General features: G+C 45.0%; 1 protein-coding gene across 1 annotated transcript; it reads left to right on the forward strand.

Moving 5' to 3' along the window:
• Positions 1-7,959: 7,959 nt before the first annotated feature.
• Positions 7,960-9,315, forward strand: LOC138643592 (uncharacterized). The gene is made up of 2 exons (XM_069732465.1): positions 7,960-8,182; positions 8,334-9,315. Exons 1-2 carry the CDS (start codon positions 8,067-8,069, stop codon positions 9,217-9,219), a joined length of 1,002 nt encoding a protein of 333 aa, XP_069588566.1. The 5' UTR covers positions 7,960-8,066; the 3' UTR covers positions 9,220-9,315.
• The last annotated feature ends 14,679 nt before the right edge of the window (positions 9,316-23,994 follow it).

Here is a 23,994-nt window from a genome sequence, read left to right on the forward strand (position 1 = left end):
TACCGTATATACTCGAGTATAAGCCGAGATTTTCAGCCCAAATTTTTGGGCTGAAAGTGCCCCTCTCGGCTTATACTCGAGTCATGGTAGCGGTGGGGTCGGCGGGTGAGGGGGAGAGGGCGCTGAGGCATACTTACCTAGTCCCGGCGATCCTGACGCTCCCCCTGCCGTCCCACGGTCTTCTGTGCTGCAGCTTCTTCCCCTCTTCAGCGATCACGTGGGACCGCTCATTTACAGAAATGAATGGAGCCGCCTATTCATTTCTCTAATCAGCGGTGCCGGTGACCGCTGACAGGAAGAGGCTGCAGCACAGAAGACGGGGAGGAAGGCGGGGAGCGTCAGGATCGCTGGGACTAGGTGAGTATGTTATATTTACCTGTCCACGTTCCAGCCGCTGGGCGCCGCTCCATCTTCCCGGCGTCTGCGCTCTGACTGTTCAGGTCAGAGGGCGCGATGACGCATATAGTGTGCGCGGCACCCTCTGCCTGATTAGTCAGAGCGGAGAGACGCCGGGACCGGACGCCGGAACGAGACGCTGGGAGCTGCAATCAAGAGAGGTATGTGTTTTTTTGTTTTTTTTTATTGCAGCAGCAGCGGCGGCCATGGCACAGATTTATGTGCAGCATCTATGGGGCAGTATGAACGGCACAGCACTATATGGGGCATCTGTGCAGCATCTATGGGGCAATATGAACGGCACACAGCACTATATGGGGCATCTGTGCAGCAATATGAATGGCACACAGCACTATATGGGGCATCTGTGCAGCATCTATGGGGCAATATGAACGGCACACAGCACTATATGGGGCATCTGTGCAGCATCTATGGGGCAATATGAACGGCACACAGCACTATATGGGGCATCTGTGCAGCATCTATGGGGCAATATGAACGGCACACAGCACTATATGGGGCATCTGGGGGGCAATATGAACGGCACACAGCACTATATGGGGCATCTGTACAGCATCTATGGGGCAATATGAAAGGCACACAGCACTATATGGGGCATCTGTGCAGCATCTATGGGGCAGTATGAACGGCACACAGCACTATATGGGGCATCTGTGCAGCATCTATGGGGCAATATGAACGGCGCACAGCACTATATGGGGCATCTGTGCAGCATCTATGGGGCAACATGAACGGCGCAGAGCACTGTATGGGGCATCTGTGCAGCATCTATGGGGCAATATGAACGGCGCAGAGCACTGTATGGGGCATCTGTGCAGCATCTATGGGGCAATATGAACGGCGCAGAGCACTGTATGGGGCATCTGTGCAGCATCTATGGGGCAATATGAACGGCGCAGAGCACTGTATGGGGCATCTGTGCAGCATCTATGGGGCAATATGAACGGTGCAGAGCACTGTATGGGGCATCTGTGCAGCATCTATGGGGCAATATGAACGGTGCAGAGCACTATATGGCACAGCTATGGGGAAATAATGATCTATTTTTATTTTTGAAATTCACCGGTAAATGCTGCATTTCCACCCTAGGCTTATACTTGAGTCAATAAGTTTTCCCAGTTTTTTGTGGCAAAATTAGGGGGGTCGGCTTATACTCGGGTCGGCTTATACTCGAGTATATACGGTATTTATTTCCATTTTCCCATTAGGGTTGGGGTTAGGGTTAGAATTGGGGGTTTCCACTGTTTAGGCACATTAGGGCTCTCCAAACGCGACATGGCGTCCGATCTCAATTCCAGCCGGCTCTGCGTTGAAAAATTAAAACAGTGCTACTTCCCTTCCGTGCTCTCCCGTGTGCCCAAACGGGTTTACCCCAACATATGGGGTATCAGCGTACTCAGGACAAATGCGACAACAAGTTTTAGGGTCCATTTTCTCTTGTTACCCTTGGGAAAATAAAAATTTGGGGGGGCTAAAAAAAATTTTTTGTGGAAAAATGATTTTTTATTTTCACGGCTCTGCGTTATAAACTGTAGTGAAACACTTGGGGGTTCAAAGTTCTCACAACACATCTAGATAAGTTCCTTGGGGGGGTCTAGTTTCTAATATGGGGTCACTTGTGGGGGTTTCTACTGTTTAGGTACATTGGGGGCTCTGCAAACGCAATGTGACGCCTGCAGACGAATCCATCTAAGTTTGCATTCCAAATGGCGCTAATTCCCTTCCGAGCTCTGCCATGCATCCAAACGGTGGTTCTCCCCCACATATGGGGTATTGGCGTACTCAGAACAAATTGGACAACAGCTTTTGGGGTTCATTTTCTCCTGTTACCCTTGGTAAAATAAAACAAATTGGATCTGAAATACATTTTTTGTGAAAAAAATGGAAATGTTAATTTTTATTTAAACATTCCAAAAATTCCTGTGAAACACCTGAAGGGTTAATAAACTTCTTGAATGTGGTTTTGAGCACCTTGAGGGGTGCAGTTTTTAGAATGGTGTCACACTTGGTTATTTTCTATCATATAGACCCCTCAAAATGACTTCAAATGAGATGTGGTCCCTAAAAAAGAAAAATGGTGTTGTAAAAATGAGAAATTGCTGGTCAACTTTTAAGCCTTATAACTCCCTAACCAAAAAAATGTTTGGTTCCAAAATTGTGCTGATGTAAAGTAGACATGTGGGAAATGTTACTTATTTTTTGACAGATCTCTGTGATTTTAAGGGCATAAAAATTCACAGTTGAAAAATTGCGAAATGTTCTACATCTTCGCCAAATTTCAATTTTTTTTCACAAGTAAATGCAGTTATCAAAGAAATTTTACCACTATCATGAAGTACAATATGTCACGAGAAAACATTGTCAGAATGATCAGGATCCGTTGAAGCGTTCCAAAGTTATAACCTCCTAAATGGACAGTGGTCAGAATTGTAAAAATTGGCCCTATGGGAGGTGCAGCCGCATATTCATCACTGTAATGAGCGGTACCACGTGACCGCTCACACCGGACAAGCTGCCGACGCGGAGAGGAGGCATCGCGAGAGCTGGGTGAGTATTTCCCCTGCAAGCGGGTGGGTGCACGGGGGGCGGGAGGTGACCCCCAAACTTTATTTTTAACAAAAAAAAATTGATTTTTCATCTCTTCTTTCCGGCGAGCGCTGCAGGGGACAAGAGATGAATGGCGCCTTCAGCACCACACGCTGGGGACAGCACTTAACTGTAGCGCTGTTTGTCCTGCGGCGGTACGTGCACACGGAGGAGAGTGCACACTGTTCACGTGTGCGGGACGCTTTGCGGACCGTGCTGCCGGAGAAAAACTGACATGTCTCCGTGTTTTGCGCAGGGACACACGGTCCGTGAAAACACGCAGGCATGTGCATAAACTCATTCATTTGAATGGGTCTACGTGTGTCAGTGTCTCAGATACATGAGAAAACTGTCATTACACGTACCGGAGCCACTGACATGTAAAACCGGCCTTAGCCTAGCTATTAACCCCTTTCTGGCCTCGGACGGGATAGTACGTCCGAGGTCAGATCCCCTGCTTTGATGTGGGCTCCGGCGGTGAGCCCGCATCAAAGCCGGGACATGTCAGCTGTTTTGAACAGCTGACATGTGCCCGCAATAGTGGTGAGTGGAATCGCGATCCACCCGCCGCTATTAACTAGTTAAATGCCGCTGTCAAATGCTGACAGCGGCATTTAACCACCGCATCCGGCCGCGCGGCCGGAAATGCGCTCATTGCCGACCCCCATCACATGATCGGGGTCAGCGATGAGCCAGGAGAGTAACCATAGAGGTCCTTGAGACCTCTATGGTTACTGATGCCGGTTTGCTGTGAGCGCCACCCTGTGGTCGGCGCTCATAGAGAACCTGCAATTCAGCTACATAGCAGCGATCTGATGATTGCTGCTATGTAGCTGAGTCGATCGAGTTGTGCCAGCTTCTAGCTTCTAGCCTCCCATAGAGGCTTTTGAAGCATGGCGAAAGGAAAAAAAAAATGTTTTTAAAAATATGAAAAAAAAATGAAAGTTTAAATCACCCCCCTTTTTCCCCATCCAAAATAAAGCAATAAAAAAAATCATACCACATATTTGGTATCTCCGCGTTCAGAATTGCCTAATCTATCAATAAAAAAAGGATTAACCTGATCGCTAAACGGCGTAGCGAGAAAAAACTTGAAACGCCAAAATTCCTTTTTTTTGGGTCGCTGCGACATTGCATTAAAATGCAATAACGGGCAAGCAAAAGAACATATCTACACCAAAATGGTATCACTAAAAACGTCAGCTCGGCATGCAAAAAATAAGCCCTACCCGACCCCAGATCACGAAAAATGGAGACTCTACGGGTATCGGAAAATGGCGCTTTTTTTTTTTTTAGCAAAGTATGGAATTTTTATTTATCACTTAGATAAATAATAACCTAGTCATGTTTGGTGTCTATGAACTTGTACGACCTGGAGAATCATAATGACAGGTCAGTTTTAGCATTTAGTGAACCTAGCAAATAATCCAAACAAAAAACAAGCATGGGATTGCACTTTTTTTTTTTGCAATTTCACCGCACTTGGAATTTTTTTCCCATTTTCTAGTACATGTCATGGTAAAACCAATGATGTTGTTCAAAAGTACAACTCGTCCCGCAAAAAATAAGCCCTCACATAACCATATTGACAGAAAAATAAAAAACCTATGGCTCTGGGAAGGAAGGGAGTGAAAAACGAACACGGAAAAACGGAAAATCCCAAGGTCATGAAGCGGTTAACACCAGTTTGCTGCAAAAAAAAAAAAAATTACTTTCCTGCACACGGATCACATATAAGTTCGCTCCAAATTCAGCCATGTGTACTGAATGTGAAAAATATTGTACTCCATTTAAAATGGGCAAGGTGTGTGACAAGGGACGGGAAGTGGATGTGATGTTGCATGCCGAGGCCATGGGCAAGCTGAAATTGTGCCATAACAAATACCCACATCTTCTAGCCCGACCTTCCTGTCCCAATTACTAGGGGACCTCAGCAGCACACTGCTATTGAACCCAGAGTAGTGTCAAAAGGTTGTTGGTTGGATAGCCTTATAATGCTTTCAGTCACTTTGCCGCCGCCACCACCACCACCACCACCACCCTCCTGTCTTCCACACGGTCAAGTCTTAGTTGCCGTGAGTCTGGACTGCATATTCCTCACCCTGATCCTCCTTTCTCCCACCATGTTGAGTGCCCGGAGACAACTGATCCCACACTTGGACACTCCCAAGAGCTTTTCACTTTTCCATTTATAGATTCTGGCCTCTCGCCCGGTCCAGTTGAAGCGGGGCAAGAGGAGATCGCATGTAGCGATGCCCAAAATATTTGAGCAGCCATGGTCACACGAAGGTGACGGTGGGAAAGTGTCAGAAAAGGTGGACGATGATGAGACGCAATTGCCAGGAAGAGTACCAGGGTGCGGAAGTGGAGGACAAGGTGGTGGATGATATAGTAACTGACCCAAGCTGGCAGGAAGACTTGAGGCGTAGCACCCCAACAGGCAGGAAGAAGCAGTGTGGTGGCTGCAGACAGAAGGTGGGCAACTGCTCCCCGTAACAGCAACATGACGGAAGTTGCCAGTCCAATTGTTTGGTCTTCCCGAGTCTGGTTGTTTTTTAAAGACTCTGCCAATAACCCCAAAAAGGCCAATTGCACCACCCGCCATGCCAGCATCAACAGTGGTAGCCTGATCAGACACATGGCAGCAAAGCACCAGACTTTGTAGGCCGAACCCCAGGGTCCACGAACACGGTCTGCGAGTGACACCACTGCTTCTTCCACTGTTGTGCGTGAAAGCCATTCCCCTGTCCATGGTGCATGTGAAGATGTCTCCTGCCCTGCACCTGTCATTGCACACACTCAACTAGCACCATCAGCAAGCACATCCACATCCTTGTCTCAGCGCAGTATTCAGTTGTCCATATCCCAGTCTTTGGAACACAAGCGCAAATATGCAGCCAACACCCACAGGCCACACTACTAAATTCACATATTTCTCATCTGCTTGGGCTCAAAATGTTGCCTTTATGGCTCGTGGAGACGGAAGCTTTCCGCAACCTGATGGCGACGGCCATCCCTTGGTTCTCGGTCCCCAGCTGCCACTATTTCTCCTAATGTGTCATCCTCGCATTACACAATCACATGTCCCACAACATTAGCTGTGCCCTCAACAATGCAATTACTGGGAAAGTCCACCTAACCACGGACACGTGGACAAGTGCTTGTGGGCAGGGCTGGTACAGCTCACTGATGGTGCACTGGGTTAACATAGTGGAAGCTGGGACCAGTCGGACCTTGGGATAGAACACGTCCTCCGATGCCAAGGACTGCGGGCTCTACATCAATCAGGATTGCCCCCACAGTCTACAGCTCCAGCACCTCCTCCTCTTCCTCTTCCTCTTCAGCATCCATCTCTGAAATGACCACTTCAGTCACAAACTGGAAGCACTGTAGCACTGTCACAGCCAAGCAGCAACAGGTTGTACTGAAGCTACTGTAATATGCTTAGGTGACAAACCGCACAATGCTGAAGAATTGTGGACAGCTCTGAAAGAGCAGACAGATCTGTGGCTGACACCGCTGAACCTACAGCCAGGCATGGTCGTGTGTTACAATGGCCGGAACCTTGTGGCGGCTTTGAAGCGAGGTGAGCTCACACACATACCGTGCCTGGCCCATATGCTTAACCTTGTTGTTCAAAGGTTTCTCAAAAGCTACCACCATCCCCAGTCAAATTCTCCCCACACACATTAACCCTCCGTCACATACAACTGATCTGACAGGCGCTTCTCTTTTACTTTCATTTCTCCTTCCTCACCAGATTGTGAGGAAACCCCCTCCCTCCAGGTAGTCTCCTGTCTCTTGAAGGTCTGTGAAACCTGATATCACAGTTGGATTTCAGAGCTTCAGGGGTGAGGATATAGCTGCACAGATCTCTCAGGCTCATTGTATGTGAATACGTCACATTCAGTAAGGTTGGTATTTTATGTTTTTATTCATCACAATAGTTTATTTAGCTTGTTTTATGAATGTATAGCACAAAATGTGAGGATATTTCATAGAAATAAGGGAGATTTTATAAAAGAAAGTGTGCTGCTCAGGCATATACAGTAGTTCCCTAACACATTCCTTCTCTTGCTTCAGATTATCTGCTGAAATGGAGAGGAAAATGTACAATTTATCCAAACAACTTGATGTTGAGGAAGTAACAAACATGCTGTTAGATGATAGAGACCTCACACTGAATGAGGATTTAGGAGAGGAAAGTGAGATTGATTCTCATGATGAGGTGGAAGAATGTGTCCTGGATTCTGAAACAGAGCAAGATGCTGACAGTGGTGAGGATGAAGAAGTTGGATCATATTATATTGGAAAAGATAAAAATACTAAATGGAACAAGAAGCCATTCCAGAAAAAACGTAGGGAACCTTTAAACATTATTACTCACCTTCCTGCAGTAATAGGAACTGCACGTAATGCAAAAACTGCAGTTGAATGCTGGAATAGTATATTTAGGCTACGTTCACATTAGCGTCATGCGACGCAGCGTCGCCGACGCAACGCAAGACGCATTGGAAACGCACGCAAAAACGTACCTTTTTTGACGCTAGCGTCAGACGGATGCGTCGTAAAACGCAGAGTTTTTGGTGCGTTTTTGTTGCGTTTTTACAAAAAACGCAGCGTTTTACGACGCATGCGTTGTCAAACACTGATTAGATCTTTACACACAATTTAGTGTCTAGACACTAGATAACACCACCAATGAATAGAAGAGGGTGGGTTTAGTGTCTAGACAATCGATAATGCCACCAATGGGTAGATGGGGGTGGGTATTAATGTAATAGTGGTATATATACCCCGGCATACATTATTTCAAACCATAGAGCATCAAGATGGATCGTCCCATGGAGAGTATCTACCTCACTTTTCAGCTGGAATTAGCCCTTGCTATAGCTTATGCTTTTGCATGTCATGAACAGAGGAGAAGAGACAAACTACGGAGAAGGATTCATCGGCGTTTTTGGCTACACCCTATAGTGGAAGTCCGAGAGAGTCGTGGAGCCTACCATTGTCTGTTTGGCGAATTAAATGAGAACCAGGACAAATACTTCGAATACACCAGGATGTCAAAAGACAGCTTCCGATATCTGCTGCGTCTGGTGGAAGGAACCATTTCCAGGCAGGACACGCAGCTCCGTAAATCGATTTCCCCTGAGGAACGTCTGCTGGTGACTCTACGGTACGTAATGGAATGTGAAGGATTTATATGTTCTTGCCATTTTTTAAAGTAACGTGTTTTGTTTTTGTGGGGTGGGGGATTGTAATTAAAAATGAAAAATTCTTTCATACCAATTTAATTAATTATATTTATTTATTTATCTTCTTGTCAGTTTCCTGGCTACCGGAGAGACATTGAGATCACTGCATTTCCAGTTTCGGATTGGAGTCTCCACACTGTCTGGGATTATTGCCGACACTTGCCGCGCATTGTGGGACAACCTCCGGGAGGAATTTTTACCCATCCCTACAAGAGAAATATGGCTTGCCAACGCCCAAAAATTTGAACAAGTGTGTTCTTTCCCTAACTGTATTGGAGCCGTGGATGGGAAGCACATTAGGATTACCAAGCCTTCAAGAAGTGGATCTCTTTTTTTTAATTATAAAAAATACTTTTCCACCGTGCTGATGGCAATTGCAGGTGCGGACTGCAGGTTTATCGCTGTGGACATTGGAGCTTTTGGTCGTGCAAATGATTCACGGACATTTAAGGAGTCTGATATGGGCCGAAGATTGTACAATAACAATTTTAATTTCCCCCAGCCACGACCTCTTCCCAACACCGACGGCCCGGCCCTGCCATTTGTTGTTGTTGGTGATGAGGCTTTTCAAATGAGTGGCAACCTACTTAAACCTTACTCAAGTCGTGGGTTGGACCGCACCAAAACTATATTTAATTACAGACTGTCCAGGGCCAGAAGAACTGTGGAGTGCGCCTTTGGCATCCTGGTCTCCAAATGGCGTATCTTAGGATCCGCCATAAATTTGAAAATTGAGACAGTGGATGAGGTGGTGAAGGCGTGTGTGGTTCTCCACAATTTTATTATTGATAAAGAGAGAGTCAACGTGGAACTTGATGAACCCATACCAAATCCATTGCCTGATTACCAAGCTCATCCTCTGCGGACAACTGTGGAGATTGCTCATATGAGGGACCAATTTGCTGCATACTTTGTTTCTGATGTTGGCCGTGTTTCATGGCAAGATCAAATGGTTTAATTCTTCGTGTTATTATGATGTCATGTAAACACTGTGGAGTCCATGTCATTTAACCATCCTATGTTTGGTTATTGTTATAATGTCCCCTGATTTTCTAATGCGTTGTGTTTTGAAATAAAGTTCTTGTGCCTTTCCGTTTTCACCACACAAATCTCCTATACGTTTTTTCATAGTAATAATAGAATTGTAAAATCCAATATTGAAAGTAATGTGTGTCACACAAAATTTGTGTGTTCCATAGTTTTGACGTATAATAACATAATCGGCTCCCACCTTGTCAACCATTTTTAATCCTGCAGACTATTTGCATAGGGAACCTGGCTTGACAAGGAGGGAGACGATCATGTTTGCAAAACTCTACAGAGTTAACACTATTGTACTCAGGATGCTAGAATTTGTCCAGAGTCAAATAGTGGCGACACTGTGAACATTGCTTCCACCTCACCTGACCAATAATCTTAAGGTACATTAATAAAAGTATTATCCAACGATACCGACCAGTGATACGACTGGATCGAGATCGTTGTTTAGTTGTCGCGTGGTTGCTGGAGAGCTGTCACACAGACAGCTCTCCAGCGACCAAAAAAGAGCAAGTCCCATCTGGGTAAAAGCGCTTTGCCACACTCACGATGTTTACCATTGTAAATGTAATTTTAAAAATTACAAAAAAACCTTACACTCCGGTGTGTGAAACGTCCATCGCCGTCAACTTCCCGTACTGTGGCAGCCCTAAAGCACAGCACAGCGTTTATTATTAAGTCAACGGTGTGCTCAGCTTTACGGGCGTTAATCACAGTGTCAGTGCGGAAAGATGACGGCGAGGGACGTGGTAGACACCTTTTTATATTTGTGGGGTATTGTTCACTTTTTATGTGAGTGTTTAAAACAGTGCGCTAGTAACCCAATATTCCCTTGTTTAAAACAAAGACATCGCTGGATCGGTCTAAACTCGCCGATCCAACAATGACAGCGTCTGATCAGTTACCCAAAAAAAATTCCAAATCATTCGCTGACACCAAAAAACTCACAGCAGGGGCTCAATCGTTTTACGATTTCAGAAAAGATAACGTTGGTTACACATAAGAAACCAACTTTATCTATACTGAAATCGTTGTGTGATGGTACATTGTTAAAAACTTGACATATTGAGCAATGCTGTTTGTGTTTGTAACATCTGAGTACAATGAGCGACAGCCCTATAAAAAAAGGAAATAAAAAAGTGATACAATATTGTCACACATTGCACATCAGGTGTTACAAAGACAAGATTTGTGTGTACGGCGCAAGGTGTGATTTGGTGCAAACTTTATTTGAGACAATAAAAACCAAATTTTTTTTGAAAAAATATAACAAATTTATTTAGGGTACAAAAATAAAATTGGGGAAAATATTTTTATGGGGTACCAATATCCGCAACTAAAGGGGATTCATATCCCACAGTTTTTTGGGGTGTAAAGGAGACCGAGGAGGAGGAGGACGAGGGGGAGGAAGCAGCATACTCTATCACACTAGACGGGATGCCGACATCAATCCAGGAAGTGGATGGTGGTGAGATAAGCAAAGAAGGAGGTGAGGGAGGAGGAGGGACGACCAGTGTCCTTGGCTGGCTACTCCGTCTCCGGGTCGACCCAGGCTGTGTTGATGGTGTGCTCCTCGTTGACCCAGGCTGGGTACTGGGTGTGCTCCGTGTAGACCCAGCCTGGGTACTTGGTGTGCTCCGGGTCGACCCGGGGTGTTTTCTGGTGGTACTTAGGGGAGCAGGCATAGCCAAGGACGTAGTGCTTGTTGTCGTCGTCGTCTTCTTCTTCTTTTTCCTCCTCTCTCCTTCTGGGTGTGGGTCGGCACCCCGTCTGTGTCCCCTTGAAGGCCTGTCAGGCTCAGAACTTTGGGGCTCTGTTCTGTGGTGGCGGTGGCGGTGGCGGTGGCCCTCAGCACGCGGAGCTCTGTGGTGGTGCTCTGCAGCAGGAGTCGGAGTCATGGCAGCCAGCGATGGTACTGCGGGCATATTTGTCGCTGACTGCATGACCCGAGCCTGCTGCAGAGCACTGACATATAAATTGTTGCAGCCCTGCATGAACGAAATCTGGAGTTCCGGCGTAAGATGTTTAACCATGCCGTTGTGAATGGCAGTAAAAAAATGTTTGGCCGGCCTCGAGAGATCCGTTTCGATGTTTTCAAGACGCCGTTCGATATTGCACATTTTATCGCACAGCGCCTTGAAACCATTCTGAAATACGGTGCTCAGATGTAAAAATTCGGACATGGGCGCCCTGTCCGAGGCCCGCTGACGCTGTCGGGAAGACCCGAAGGAAGGAACGCCAGAGGCCTCGGCCAGGGGAACATCTGATGGACCGGCTGCCGTTCGCCAGATTGTGTTGGTGCAGACCTGCTCTCGCTGTGGGATGGCTGCGACAGTTCAGATGGCGCTTCACAAAGGACCGCTCCAGAGGGTCGGACAGTCTCGCGGGTGCTGCTGTGTGTTCTGTGTAAACATAAGGAAACCATTAGTATACAAAATATCACATTTCACATGCGTCATTAAACTTTACCGCCAGGTATCCATTGCCGCCATAAATATTAAACTATTTTTAATATTGACACTGCATATGCACCATCAATATTAAAAAAAAAGGTATTTATTTATTTCTAAATAGTCAACCAAGGTTGTGGTTTGCAACGCCAGACAATTATGCTTACGTTGGAACTGCCATGACGTCACGGTCATGTGACCGAGACGTCATCACAGGTCCTGCGAGCTGAGCAACCATGGGAACATAACCTGCCTTGCAGTAGAATGTATGCCGTATCTATTATATTTTACTTTTTTGTGTATAAAAAATCGTGGATACACCTGGATGGGCAATATACTACTCCACTATGAAATATTGGCTGGGCTTGGACAATCTACTATTTTTATGTATACTTCAGATTTTAGTGAAATTGCTAAAAGTCAAGCTCACCATTGTTGTAATCCCAGAAGGGAGCCGCTGTGTCAAGTGTGAGAAGACCAGAAATGAATTACAAATTCAAGGTCAACGAGGTGTGAAAAGTAAAAACAAAATTCACTTTAATCAAAAGCAGAGGATGAAACATCTGCACAATACAATAAAAACACTATCTACGCGTTTCAGGTCTGATGTTCCCTGTCACCTGAAACGCGTAGATAGTGTCTATTGCATTGTGCTGATGTTTCATCCTCTGCTTATGATTGAAGTGGATAAAAGTATGTATTTTTTACTTTTCACACCTCGGTGAACTTGCCTTTTTTTCTTCATTTCTATACTTGGGACTTGCCAAAATAAATGGCTGGGCAATAAGCAACGTGGCTGGAATGTAGTATGTGAATATGCATGTTGTAAAAACTAGGTGTGTGCATAGGTACTATACTTACTCTCTGCTTTCAAGGACCGGTCGCAAGAACTGCAGTATACGGTTATACTTGTACACCGAGGTCCTTGAAGCGGCAGCACCACTACGAGTCTGTCCCTCCTTTTTCAGGCCCCTCCGGAAGCGGTCCTTCATGGAGCGCCATCTGGTCTTCAATTGTTTAACTGTGTATTAAAAATAAAAAATAAAAAAGGTTTTAGATAATATATTGAAAACGATTACGCAACCGTGTGCAATCCCAATAGAAGACATCACAGACGGTTGTGTAATCCTGGCATGATGGGTCACAGCAGCATTTTGGAAATACTTACGGAAACTAGTTTTGGCCTTTGGTGAAGCGCTGTCGAAGCCATCCCACAGCAATTGTGCCACCTCCAACCACAGACGCCGCAATATGCCCTGGTCCGCGTGCTGGGGGTCACGGCTGTCCCACAACGGGCCCCGTGCTTCTATTGATGCCACCATAAGGTCGATATTAAGTGGCTCATCCAGGACCCGTTGTGAAACCTAAAAAAAATTAGAAAATATTAATGTTTGAAAGATAAAAAAAATTGTCCCTACCTCCTCCACCGCCACCTACTACACACAACACCACAACCTCCCACCACCCCCCATACCCGCAAAAAATAAAAAAATAAAAAAATTATAGGTTTGAAAGAAATACTTACGCTCCGTCCTGCAACCACAGCTTGGCCCCGTGGTCCCTGCTGCTGCTCCCTCTCTTCCTCCTGGTTCTCCTCCTCACTTGAAGAAGCCTGCAAAATAGTTTACCAAAAAGTTGAGTGACCCATCTACAAATGACAGCGAATATAGTAAGCAATAGTAGATCATGGACTCACCGGACTCCTCAGCGGTGGGGTATTGCTGGAATCACTGCCGCTGGCCATGACTAATAATGCAAATCTGAAATAAAGAACAAAATAACATTGATACTATGCTCCTATGCACAATCCAGCAATAAATAAAAAAAAAAAAAAAAAAAGTCATTTAAACCACAAAGAACATTGCACTCCAACTGAACTAACGCTGAGCAAACAACACTGCCACATTGATTAGATTAAAGAAACAATGGCAGAGACAACCCAATGCCAGAGTACAAAAGCCTAAAGATAAGAAAACTAATCTACAACAGACCCTATGTAGTAATTAGTGTTGAGCATTCCGATACCGCAAGTATCGGGTATCGGCCGATACTTGCGGTATCGGAATTCCGATACCGAGATCCGATACTTTTGTGGTATCGGGTATCGGTATCGGATACATAGAGATGTGTAAAATAAAGAATTAAAATAAAAAATATTGATATATTTACCTCTCCGGCGGCCCCTGGACTCAGCGCGGGTAACCGGCAGGCTTCGTTGTTCAAAATCAGCGCTTTTAGGACCTGAGAATCACGTCCCGGCTTCTGATTGGTCGCGGGCCGCCCATGTGACCGCCACGCGACCAATCACAAGCCGCGACGTCACCGCAAGCTATTAACGCGCTCATTTTTAAAAATGAGCGCGTTAATGGCTTTCAAAGACGTAGCGGCTTGTGATTGGTCGCGGCCACGCGACCAATCACAAGCCGCGACGTCACCGCAAGCTATTAACGCGCTCATTTTTAAAAATGAGCGCGTTAATGGCTTTCAAAGACGTAGCGGCATGTGATTGGTCGCGGCCACGCGACCAATCACAAGCCGCGACGTCACCGCAAGCTATTAACGCGCTCATTTTTAAAAATGAGCGCGTTAATGGCTTTCAAAGACGTAGTGGCTTGAAAGTCATTAACGCGCTCATTTTTAATAATGAGCGTGTTAATAGCTTGCGGTGACGTCGCGGCTTGTGATTGGTCGCGTGGCCGCGACCAATCACAAGCCGCTACGTCTTTGAAAGTCAGTACCGCGCTCATTTTTAAAAATGAGCGCGTTAATAGCTTGCGGTGAAGTCGCGGCTTGTGATTGGTCGCGTGGCCGCGACCAATCACAAGCCGCTACGTCTTTGAAAGTCATTAACGCGCTCATTTTTAAAAATGAGCGCGTTAATAGCTTGCGGTGACGTCGCGGTTTGTGATTGGTCGCGTGGCCGCGACCAATCACAAGCCGCTACGTCTTTGAAAGTCATTACCGCGCTCATTTTTAAAAATGAGCGCGTTAATAGCTTGCGGTGACGTCGCGGCTTGTGATTGGTCACGTGGCCGCGACCAATCACAAGCCGCTACGTCTTTGAAAGTCATTAACGCGCTCATTTTTAAAAATGAGCGCGTTAATAGCTTGCGGTGACGTCGCGGCTTGTGATTGGTCGCGTGGCGGTCACATGGGCGGCCCGCGACCAATCAGAAGCCGGGACGTGATTCTCAGGTCCTAAAAGCGCTGATTTTGAACAACGAAGCCTGCCGGTTACCCGCGCTGAGTTCAGGGGCCGCCGGAGAGGTAAATATATCAATATTTTTTATTTTAATTCTTTATTTTACACATCCCTATGGATCCCAGGGCCTGAAGGAGAGTTTCCTCTCCTTCAGACCCTGGGAACCATGAGAATACCTTCCGATACTTGATGTCCCATTGACTTGTATTGGTATCGGATATCGGTATCGGCGATATCCGATATTTTTCGGGTATCGGCCGATACTATCCGATACCGATACTTTCAAGTATCGGACGGTATCGCTCAACACTAGTAGTAATCACAAAAAAGGTTTTTTGTTTTGTTTTTTTTAAAAAGTACAGAATGAACGGAGCAACACAAAAAACACAATATTTTTTTTGTAAGTAACAACAACACCCAAAAATTAAGGGCATAAACATTAATAACACACCGTACTTTACAATAAAACCGACAGGGACGGAGACAATAAAAGGCCATACAACGCCATACATCGCAACCAGAAAACTTACAACAATGTCTTTACACAACCACAGTGCTGAACATAATACACATCTTGCAATAAAAAATTAATAAATGTAATAAAAGGGCGCAGAATCATTCTATACTACCATACTTTAATATAAAACCGACAGGGCCGGAGACTATTAAACGTCATCATATAACGCAAGAATAAAACATCACAACTGAATTAAAAAAAACACCACCAAACCAATAAATGGAAAAATCTATCCTGGAAAGAACAATAATCAAGGCCGCAGACAATGAAACGCCATCCTATACAACGCCATACATCACAACCAGACTAAAAATACAACAATATCTTTAACCACAGTGCAGAATATAATACACAACTTGCAATAATAATTTTAAAAAACATGTAGAAAATGCAGAGAATCATTCTATACTTACATCTCTGGACAGCGGATGAAAAGACTGTAGTAGGAGTAGATGTACTCTGTAGTGTAGCCTGCAGCAGAAGTGACAAACAATCCAACATTTTCTTTATATATGGGGGATGTTTTTCTCACTGTTTGCACTGTCTAGACACTGTCTAGACACTTTTTTGTTTCTTTTTATCTAACGACGCATGCGTCGCACAACGCACGCAAAACGCACACCCGCGACACAAGTGCGTCGTCAATACGTTTCAATGGGAAATTATAACGCATTGACGACGCACGAGCGACGCAAGTGCGACGCGCGCGTTTTTTTGACGCTACAAAAATGCTACATGTAGCGTCTCCGACGCCACCCAGGTGCGGTGAAACGACGCATGCGTCGTGCGTTTTACCGAAAATGCACGACAACGCAACGCATGCGTCCCCAATGATAAAGATAGGGGCGCATGACGCATGCGTTGCCGTGCGTCGACGACGCTGCGTCGCATGACGCTAATGTGAACGTAGCCTTACAGATGACATTCTGGACTCTATTGTCACATATACCAACCAATATATAGACATTATAAAGGACAAGTACATCTGCAACAGAACCATCAAGCCCACAGATGAAATAGAACTGCATGCTTTTTTTGGATTACTGTACCTTGCAGGAGCTTATAGGGCAAATAGACAAAGTTTGGAGGAACTTTGGGGTAAAGATGGGGATGGAGTTGAAAAATTTAGCCTTGTTATGTCCATAAACAGATTCAAGATTCTAATTCGTTGCCTTCAGTTTGACGACAGAACTACCCGAACCGAACGCAAAACACATGACCGACTTGCTCCAATTCGTGATATATTTCAAAGATTTGTTGTAAACTGTAAACAAAGTTATTACCCTGGAGAGAATCTCACTATTGACGAAATGCTCCCTGGTTTTCGTGGTAGATGTGCCTTTCGTCAATATATTCCATCAAAGCCAAACAAATATGGAATAAAAATTTATGCCCTTGTTGATGCCAGTAAGACCTTACACTTACAACCTGGAAGTTTATGCAGGAAAACAACCAGAAGGTCCTTACTGTGTGAGCAACAAACCCATTGATGTTGTAAAAAGACTGGCTGAACCCTTATTTGGATCGGGTCGCAATATTACAGCTGACAATTGGTTTACAAGTTGTGATCTGATTGATTATCTGAAAATTCAGAAGCTGTCATATGTGGGAACTGTAAGAAAAAACAAAAGGGAATTGCCGCCACAGTTTGTAAGTGTGAAAGAGAGACAACAGTACAGCAGTATGTTTGCATTCCATAATGGAAAGGCTTTAGTTTCCTATGTACCACATGCCAAAAAAATCGTACTTCTTCTATCAACACTTCATGATGATGCTGCCATCGATCCTGGGACTGGGGCAGAAAAAAAACCGGAGATAATTACATTTTACAATGCCACCAAAGGGGGTGTGGATACAGCAGATCAGATGTGCTCCACTTTCAACGTCAGCAGAAACATCAAACGCTGGCCAATGGTCATATTTTTTGCTATGTTGAATTTGGGTGGTATAAATTCACAAGTAATTTATCTTGAAAACAAGCTTGAACCACTCCGTAGACGATTGTATCTGAAAAAATTGGCCCATGAACTAGTACTTGGAGAGCTACGCAGGAGAAGCGTGAAAACAATCGGTATCCCCTCTCGCCTTCAAGTTCAGCTCAAAAGGTTCCGCCCAGAAGATGATGGTGAAAAGTCACCATCTGCACCACCTCACAAAAGAAGGAGATGCACCACCTGCCAAACGGAAAGCGGAACCAGAAGGCTTTCAAATTATGAATGTCTCAAATGTCATAAAGCAATTTGCCTGACACATGCAAAAATGGTGTGTAATTCTTGCTATTTGCTCTGCAAGTGTGACTTTTCTGGGGAAACCTCAGCATCTACTTCTGATTGAATATGTTTTTAATAGTACTTAAGGTACCTTAAAATTAAGTTTGTGTTCAAAAATTTTCTTTGTACATTTTTTTGAGAGAGTCGAACTGGGGACTATTTGGCGGGAGTTTTGAAAAGTTTGTATTTCATAGTTATTAGTTTTATGTTAAGTAAATGTTTTTTTTTTGCAACTGATTATGTGTAGTCTCTTTTATTACATCCCTATGAAGGTCACTGATCACTTTTAGAGCACTGAAATTGCAAACATTAGATATTATAGGTATTTTTCCAGCAGGCGCCTGACAGGCACATTGTATGTGAACTCGTTAGTCCGAATATTGTATGTGACGGAGGGTTAAACACCCCCATCCCCACTCAAATTCTCCCCACACACAATAAATCCCCCATCCCCACTCCAATTCTCCCCACACACAATAATTCCCCCATCACCACTCCAATTCTCCCCACACACAATAATTCCCCCCATCCCCGCTCCAATTCTCCCCACACTCAATAATTCCCCCCATTCCCACTCCTGTACCCCCTGCCACACACATTAAATCCCCCCGTGCACTTAATCATCGGTGTCTTCAGCTCCACTGGAGCACTTACCACCCAGCTGTGTCTCTGCAGTGCTGGCGAGTGACGTCAGCAGCGTGATCACATGATCTTATCATGCTGCTGGCATCGCTCTGACCTGGTAGTCAGCTTCAATTGTACTCGTATCTGAAGATGCGAGTACAGTTGATCCCTGGGAACCGACACACTGCATATTCTCTGTGCCGGCTGCCAGCTTAACAGTCAGCACAGAGAACAGCTGACTCTAGTGCGGGGGGGTGGCAGAATGCAGCCGCCGGGGGAGGCACTGCGGACTTCCGTATTAGGTGGCCCAACTGCGCCCCCTGCCGGCTGTGCCGGGGCACATGCCCTGGCTGCCCCACTAGATACGCTTCTGCTCTACACTGTATATGTTGGAAAGGATTTGTGAGCAGAAGAGGGCAGTTGTTGACTACCAGCATCAACAAGGCTGTTGGTATTCAGTTCAGACTCCACACATAAGACCTCAGGAGTGGACATGGATGTCAGACATATGTACTATCCTCCAAAACTTTGAGGATTCCACCAAGATGGTGAGCAGCGATGACACCATCCCACTTCTCTGTGTTCTGAAACACTCTGCTCACAATCAAAGAGGATGCATTGCAGGCAGAGCATGATGAGACGGAGCAAGGAACCATACAGGGTGGTTACACTCAGTCCAGCCTCATCTCATCCCAACATGGATTGGGTGACAATGAGGAAGAGGAGGAAGAACAGGAGCTACTTTCATGTGCTATAGGCGGTACTACAAGCACAACTGTTATACCGTCTGTTCAGCATGGATGGCCGGAGGACAGGTAGGAGGAGGAGAGCATGATCAGTCATCCTCTTGGTGAGGACACGGAAGTCTTGTCTGGTAGCAGTCTTGCATGCATGGCTGAGTTTATGTTGCATTGCCTTTCCCGTGACCCTTGCATTCTCAAAATTTTGGGTGACAGTCATTACTGGTTGGTGACACTTCTACACCCACGCTACAAGGAGAACTTTCTATCTCTTATTCCAGAGGCAGACAGGTGTACTAAAATGGTGCAGTACCGGAGGGCCCTTGTTGCGGAATTATTAAAGAAAATTCCCACCTGAAAACGCTGGTGGCAGAGGTCACTTTGTTGGAAAACCAAGGAGTACAGGCGAGAGAGACACAACTTCACTCCAGCAGAGGCAGGGTAACACTGGCAAAGTTCTGTGAGACTTTTCTCAGACCCTCCCATCGCACTGGCCCTGTGGCACGGGGTACTCTCACAAGGAGTGCAAAATTTTGGAAGATGCTGAGGGAGTACCTTGCTGACCGTACCAATGTCCTCCTTGATTCCCCAGTGCCTTATAATTGTTGGGTATCCAACCTGGATATGTGGCATGAACTTGCTCTCTGTACCTTGGAGGTCCTGGCCTGCCCTGCCGCTAGCGTTTTGTCAGAGCGGGTTTTTAGTGCCACTGGGGGAATTATAACTGATAAGCGCATCTGCTTGTCAAATGAAAATGCTGATAGGCTGACTCTTATAAAAATGAACAAGGGCTGGAATGGGCCAGAGTTCTGTACACCACCGAATGATAGCAGCGTAACATAAATTAAAATCCAATGTCTTTTTTGGGGAGGTCTATTCCCATGCACCTCTTCACATCCACACATGGGTATACGCTTCCTGATATTGGCTATTTGCTGTTGTCCTTCTCCTCATCCTCATCATCCACACCACCGCTAGATCACCATGGCGACCATGCTCTGTGATGCATCACCCACATTAGTGTTGTAAAGGGTGTTTATGATGCCCGTAAACCAATGTTTTATACAGTATGTTGATGTATTCCCTGGTGGAAATGTTTGTCAGTCCATACACTTAGTGCATGGTCATTACAAGTATAGGAGACCCACTCCTTTGTAATGGGAACAGATTTTTAGGAGGCTCTCCTCCACGTCTCTTCTAAGGGGTATTGGGGTGCGTCCAAATTTTGGGCAGGCCTTGCATTCACTGCATAGCCAAACAGTATGGGAGACCAACTTCCTAATAGTGGGAACTGTAGGGGTTGGTCATCTTCAACAATGCAATTCTCCACTGCAGGGTCTTCAGCCTCAACAATGCAATTCACCAATGCAGGTTCTTCAGGCTCAACACTGAAATGCTCCACTGCCTGGTGTTCAGCCTCAACACTGCAATGCTCCACTGCAGATTCTTCAGACTCACCACTGCAATTCAACAATGTAGGTTCTTCAGCCTCAACACTGCAATTCACTGCATAGTCAAACAGTATGGGAGTACCAAATGAGTGATAATGGGAACTTTGGTTTAAGGTGGCCATCCAGGACGTCTGTTCAATGGGTTATTGGCGTGCATCCAAATTTGGAGCAGGCCTTGCATTCACTTCATGGGCAAACAGTATAGGAGTACCAAATGAGTAATAATGGGAACTTTGGTTTCATGAGGCCATCCAGAACGTCTGTTCAAAGGTTTATTGGGGTGCGTGTACCTTTGGGGCAGGGCAGGCCTCGCATTCAATCCACAGGCAAACAGTATGGGAGTACCAAATGAGTAATAATGGGAACTTTGGTTTCAGGTGGCCATCCAGGACGTCTGTTCAATGTGTTATTGGGGTGTGTCCAAATTTGGGGCAGGCCTTGCATTCAATGCATAGGCAATGACAGTATAGGAGACCCACTGTTTAATAATGGGAACAACAAAACATAGCTGGCTGATGGCTCTCTAAGAATAGTGAGGACCGACTACTGGACCTTTAAGAATAGTAGATGTGCCACACACCAAACGGCCAGATAAGGTTGTGAAATGTTAAAATCACATTTCCCAGTGAATGCATTCGTCTTGGTTGAAAGCAATGCTATAAGTTGAAAAACCCATCAGAAACGCTAAGTGTGAACATAGCCCAAGTGGTGGAGGAGCTTTTTTGTTTTGGGTTATTTATTTTGCCTTATATACAAATCATTATCCTGAAAAGGATGTTCCTTAACATGTGTCCCAGGAAAATGCATTTTGGTTTTGTATGTTTTTAAGTGAGCCTGTAAAAGTGGCATAAGGCTCTGACAACATTGTCCACAGCAGTGACCTGGGAGTAAGAAATGCTTCCAGCGGTCTTCCCCATGATGTTCCTGTGTCATTTGAGCACTGTTCCCATCGATGTCCCCCGTTTTTAGACCTTAAAAAGACCCCCGGGAGGGGCCGCAGCAAAAATGCTCGACTTTCCCATAGACATACATTGGGCTCGTTGCTCGGGACGAGTACCCGAGCATTCCAATTTGCTCAACCCGAGTAATGAGCACCCGAGCATTTTAGTGCTCGCCCATCACTAAGTCTGCAGGTTTTTGCTGTGTAATCTGAGAGCACTATGATATAGGAGTAAACACTGATTTGAGCAATGGATCACTTACTAGGCTGTGTGCGTTTTTTTCAATAAAATCAGTGTTTTATCAGCAGGAGATTATCACTAAAGGACATAATACCTTGTGCCTCCCAGTCCAACCCCACCCCAACACAGATTAGCAGCTTTCTGTCAATATACAATGTAAGAAAGCTGCCAACGGGTTACACAGGGCTCCACATTTTATCTCCAGCAGATAAAACTCATTCTATCACAACTACTGTATCCAGTAAACTAAGGGACACATCGCTGGAATCAGGGTCTCTGTTCCTATATTATGCTGCTCTCGGATTACATAGCAAAACCCTGCTGACACATTCTCTTTACCATTATAAATATATATATTAACATAATAAATATATTGCTCATCCCACATCACCAAAATTAACAGAACATACTAAAATGTGCAACTAGCAAATATTGGCTATTGTATAAAATGAAGAGGATGTAGCTGGTAATAGGGGTCATATAACTACTTTTAGTGGTATTTCAAAATTTTAGGCTGTGATTCCATAGAGGACGGTATGAGGTGGCAAAGAGTGATCTTATATTCTGCGCTTCAATTTATTACCTGTAGATCTGATTTTATAGCACATATGATATTTTTGTCTCTGATAATTTATTACACTGATAAACGATTCACAAAACAGATAAATAGATTCGAACAATGAAACCATAAATCCTACAATGTACCAGACTTCAAAAGAGTAAAATATGCATTATTAGAAATATTAAAAAAAACCTATTGTATCATATACATTGTATGCCATGAAAATACAAAAGAAATAGATGGACATATAAGAGTATAGTAGAATATCAGATCATGTAAATAACAATTAATAAATCATGCAAAACTTAATGTAGTAAGAATAACCATACAAACAAGATGGTAAATCCATCTATTTGCAGTTCAGATGCAGTTATGCACATATTGTGACAAAACCACTGGTAAAGTACTGGAGGGGAGATATGTGTCACTGCGCTTGATGGCATCAGTGATATAAAGCCAGGGTATATTCCTCCATCACATAAAGGGTTGTGAGGCTTAAGCTAAAGTTGCAAAAATTGGCTGGTTTTATGTGGACAGCCATATAGTGGGTGGGAGGGTGTCCACAATATCTCCACCTGCATAGACGGCATCACCGTGTGCTGACAGGACCTGTGTGATGTCACAATCATATGATTAGTCACATGGCCTGGGCTTAAATATCTGGGCTCCAGAGGCATTCTGGGTGCTGAGAGTATGGAGAGGAAGGACTCCAGGAAACTGTCTGTGCACTGTGTTTGTCAAAGAACATTGCTAACCCTGAGTGGGCTGAGCCCCACCAATGGCAATGGAAGAACTCAGCTTCCTCAATTGGGGGCATTCACCTAATCGGCTTCCTCAATTGCCCCCAATTGAGGAAGCCGATTAGGCGAAACGGCGCTGTCGGGGTACAGCTGAGGTGTTCCAGAGGCCAGGAGAGACAAATATGTAGGTAACATTGATTTGAAATTTGGTGGCAGTGGTTTATTGATTGCATTCGAAAGCATCACCAAACCGCGCCCCTTACGGCGCGCGAATTTTTGCCTGTAGGACATTATTGCAAGAGAGCTTGGCTGAGTAGATTACACAAGAAGGAAAACACACAGCAAGTCAGCAGGATCTAGGAGCAACATGGCAGATGTGACAACCTACATGGTGAGCTGCAGCATGTGCTACATGTTCACAGATCGACCAGAAGAAGAATCCAATTTCACCTGTCAGAAGTGTAGACTAGTGGCCCTTTTAGAAGAAAAGGTGCGGGGTCTGGAAGAAAGAATAGCAACTTTGAAACTCATCAAAGAGAATGAAGACTTTCTAGACAGAACAGAAGCATCTCTACTGGTCACAGAAGGTGAAAAAAGTGTCAGAGAACCTCCAAAAGCAGATGAGTGGAAGCATGTGACCAAAAGAAGCAAGAAGACCATGGAGAAATCACCAACCACACAACTGAAGAACCGATATCAAATCTTTGTAGAGGATGAAGATGGCACACCTAAGAATGAAGCAATACCAGCAAGCAAAAAAGAAAAGGGCACACAGCAACAAGTGACAGCAAAAAGTACAGCCAAGAAGCAACGAAGAGTGGTGGTGGTGGGAGACTCACTACTGAGAGGCACAGAAGCAGCCATCTGCAGACCGGACATAACTGCAAGAGAAGTATGCTGCCTTCCAGGTGCGATGATCAAGGATGTGACCGATAGGATACCAAAGCTCTTCAGCTCC

The sequence above is a fragment of the Ranitomeya imitator genome, chromosome 6 (assembly GCF_032444005.1).
Source record: "Ranitomeya imitator isolate aRanImi1 chromosome 6, aRanImi1.pri, whole genome shotgun sequence".
NCBI lineage: Eukaryota > Metazoa > Chordata > Amphibia > Anura > Dendrobatidae > Ranitomeya > Ranitomeya imitator.

What these genes read in the sequence shown, in the direction of transcription:
- LOC138643592 (XM_069732465.1), top strand. Translation starts at nt 8,067, where the DNA reads ATGTCAAAAGACAGCTTCCGATATCTGCTGCGTCTGGTGGAAGGAACC. An exon ending in CGTCTGCTGGTGACTCTACG is followed by an intron (nt 8,183 to 8,333) that starts GTACGTAATGGA and finishes TCTTCTTGTCAG; the next exon opens with TTTCCTGGCTACCGGAGAGA.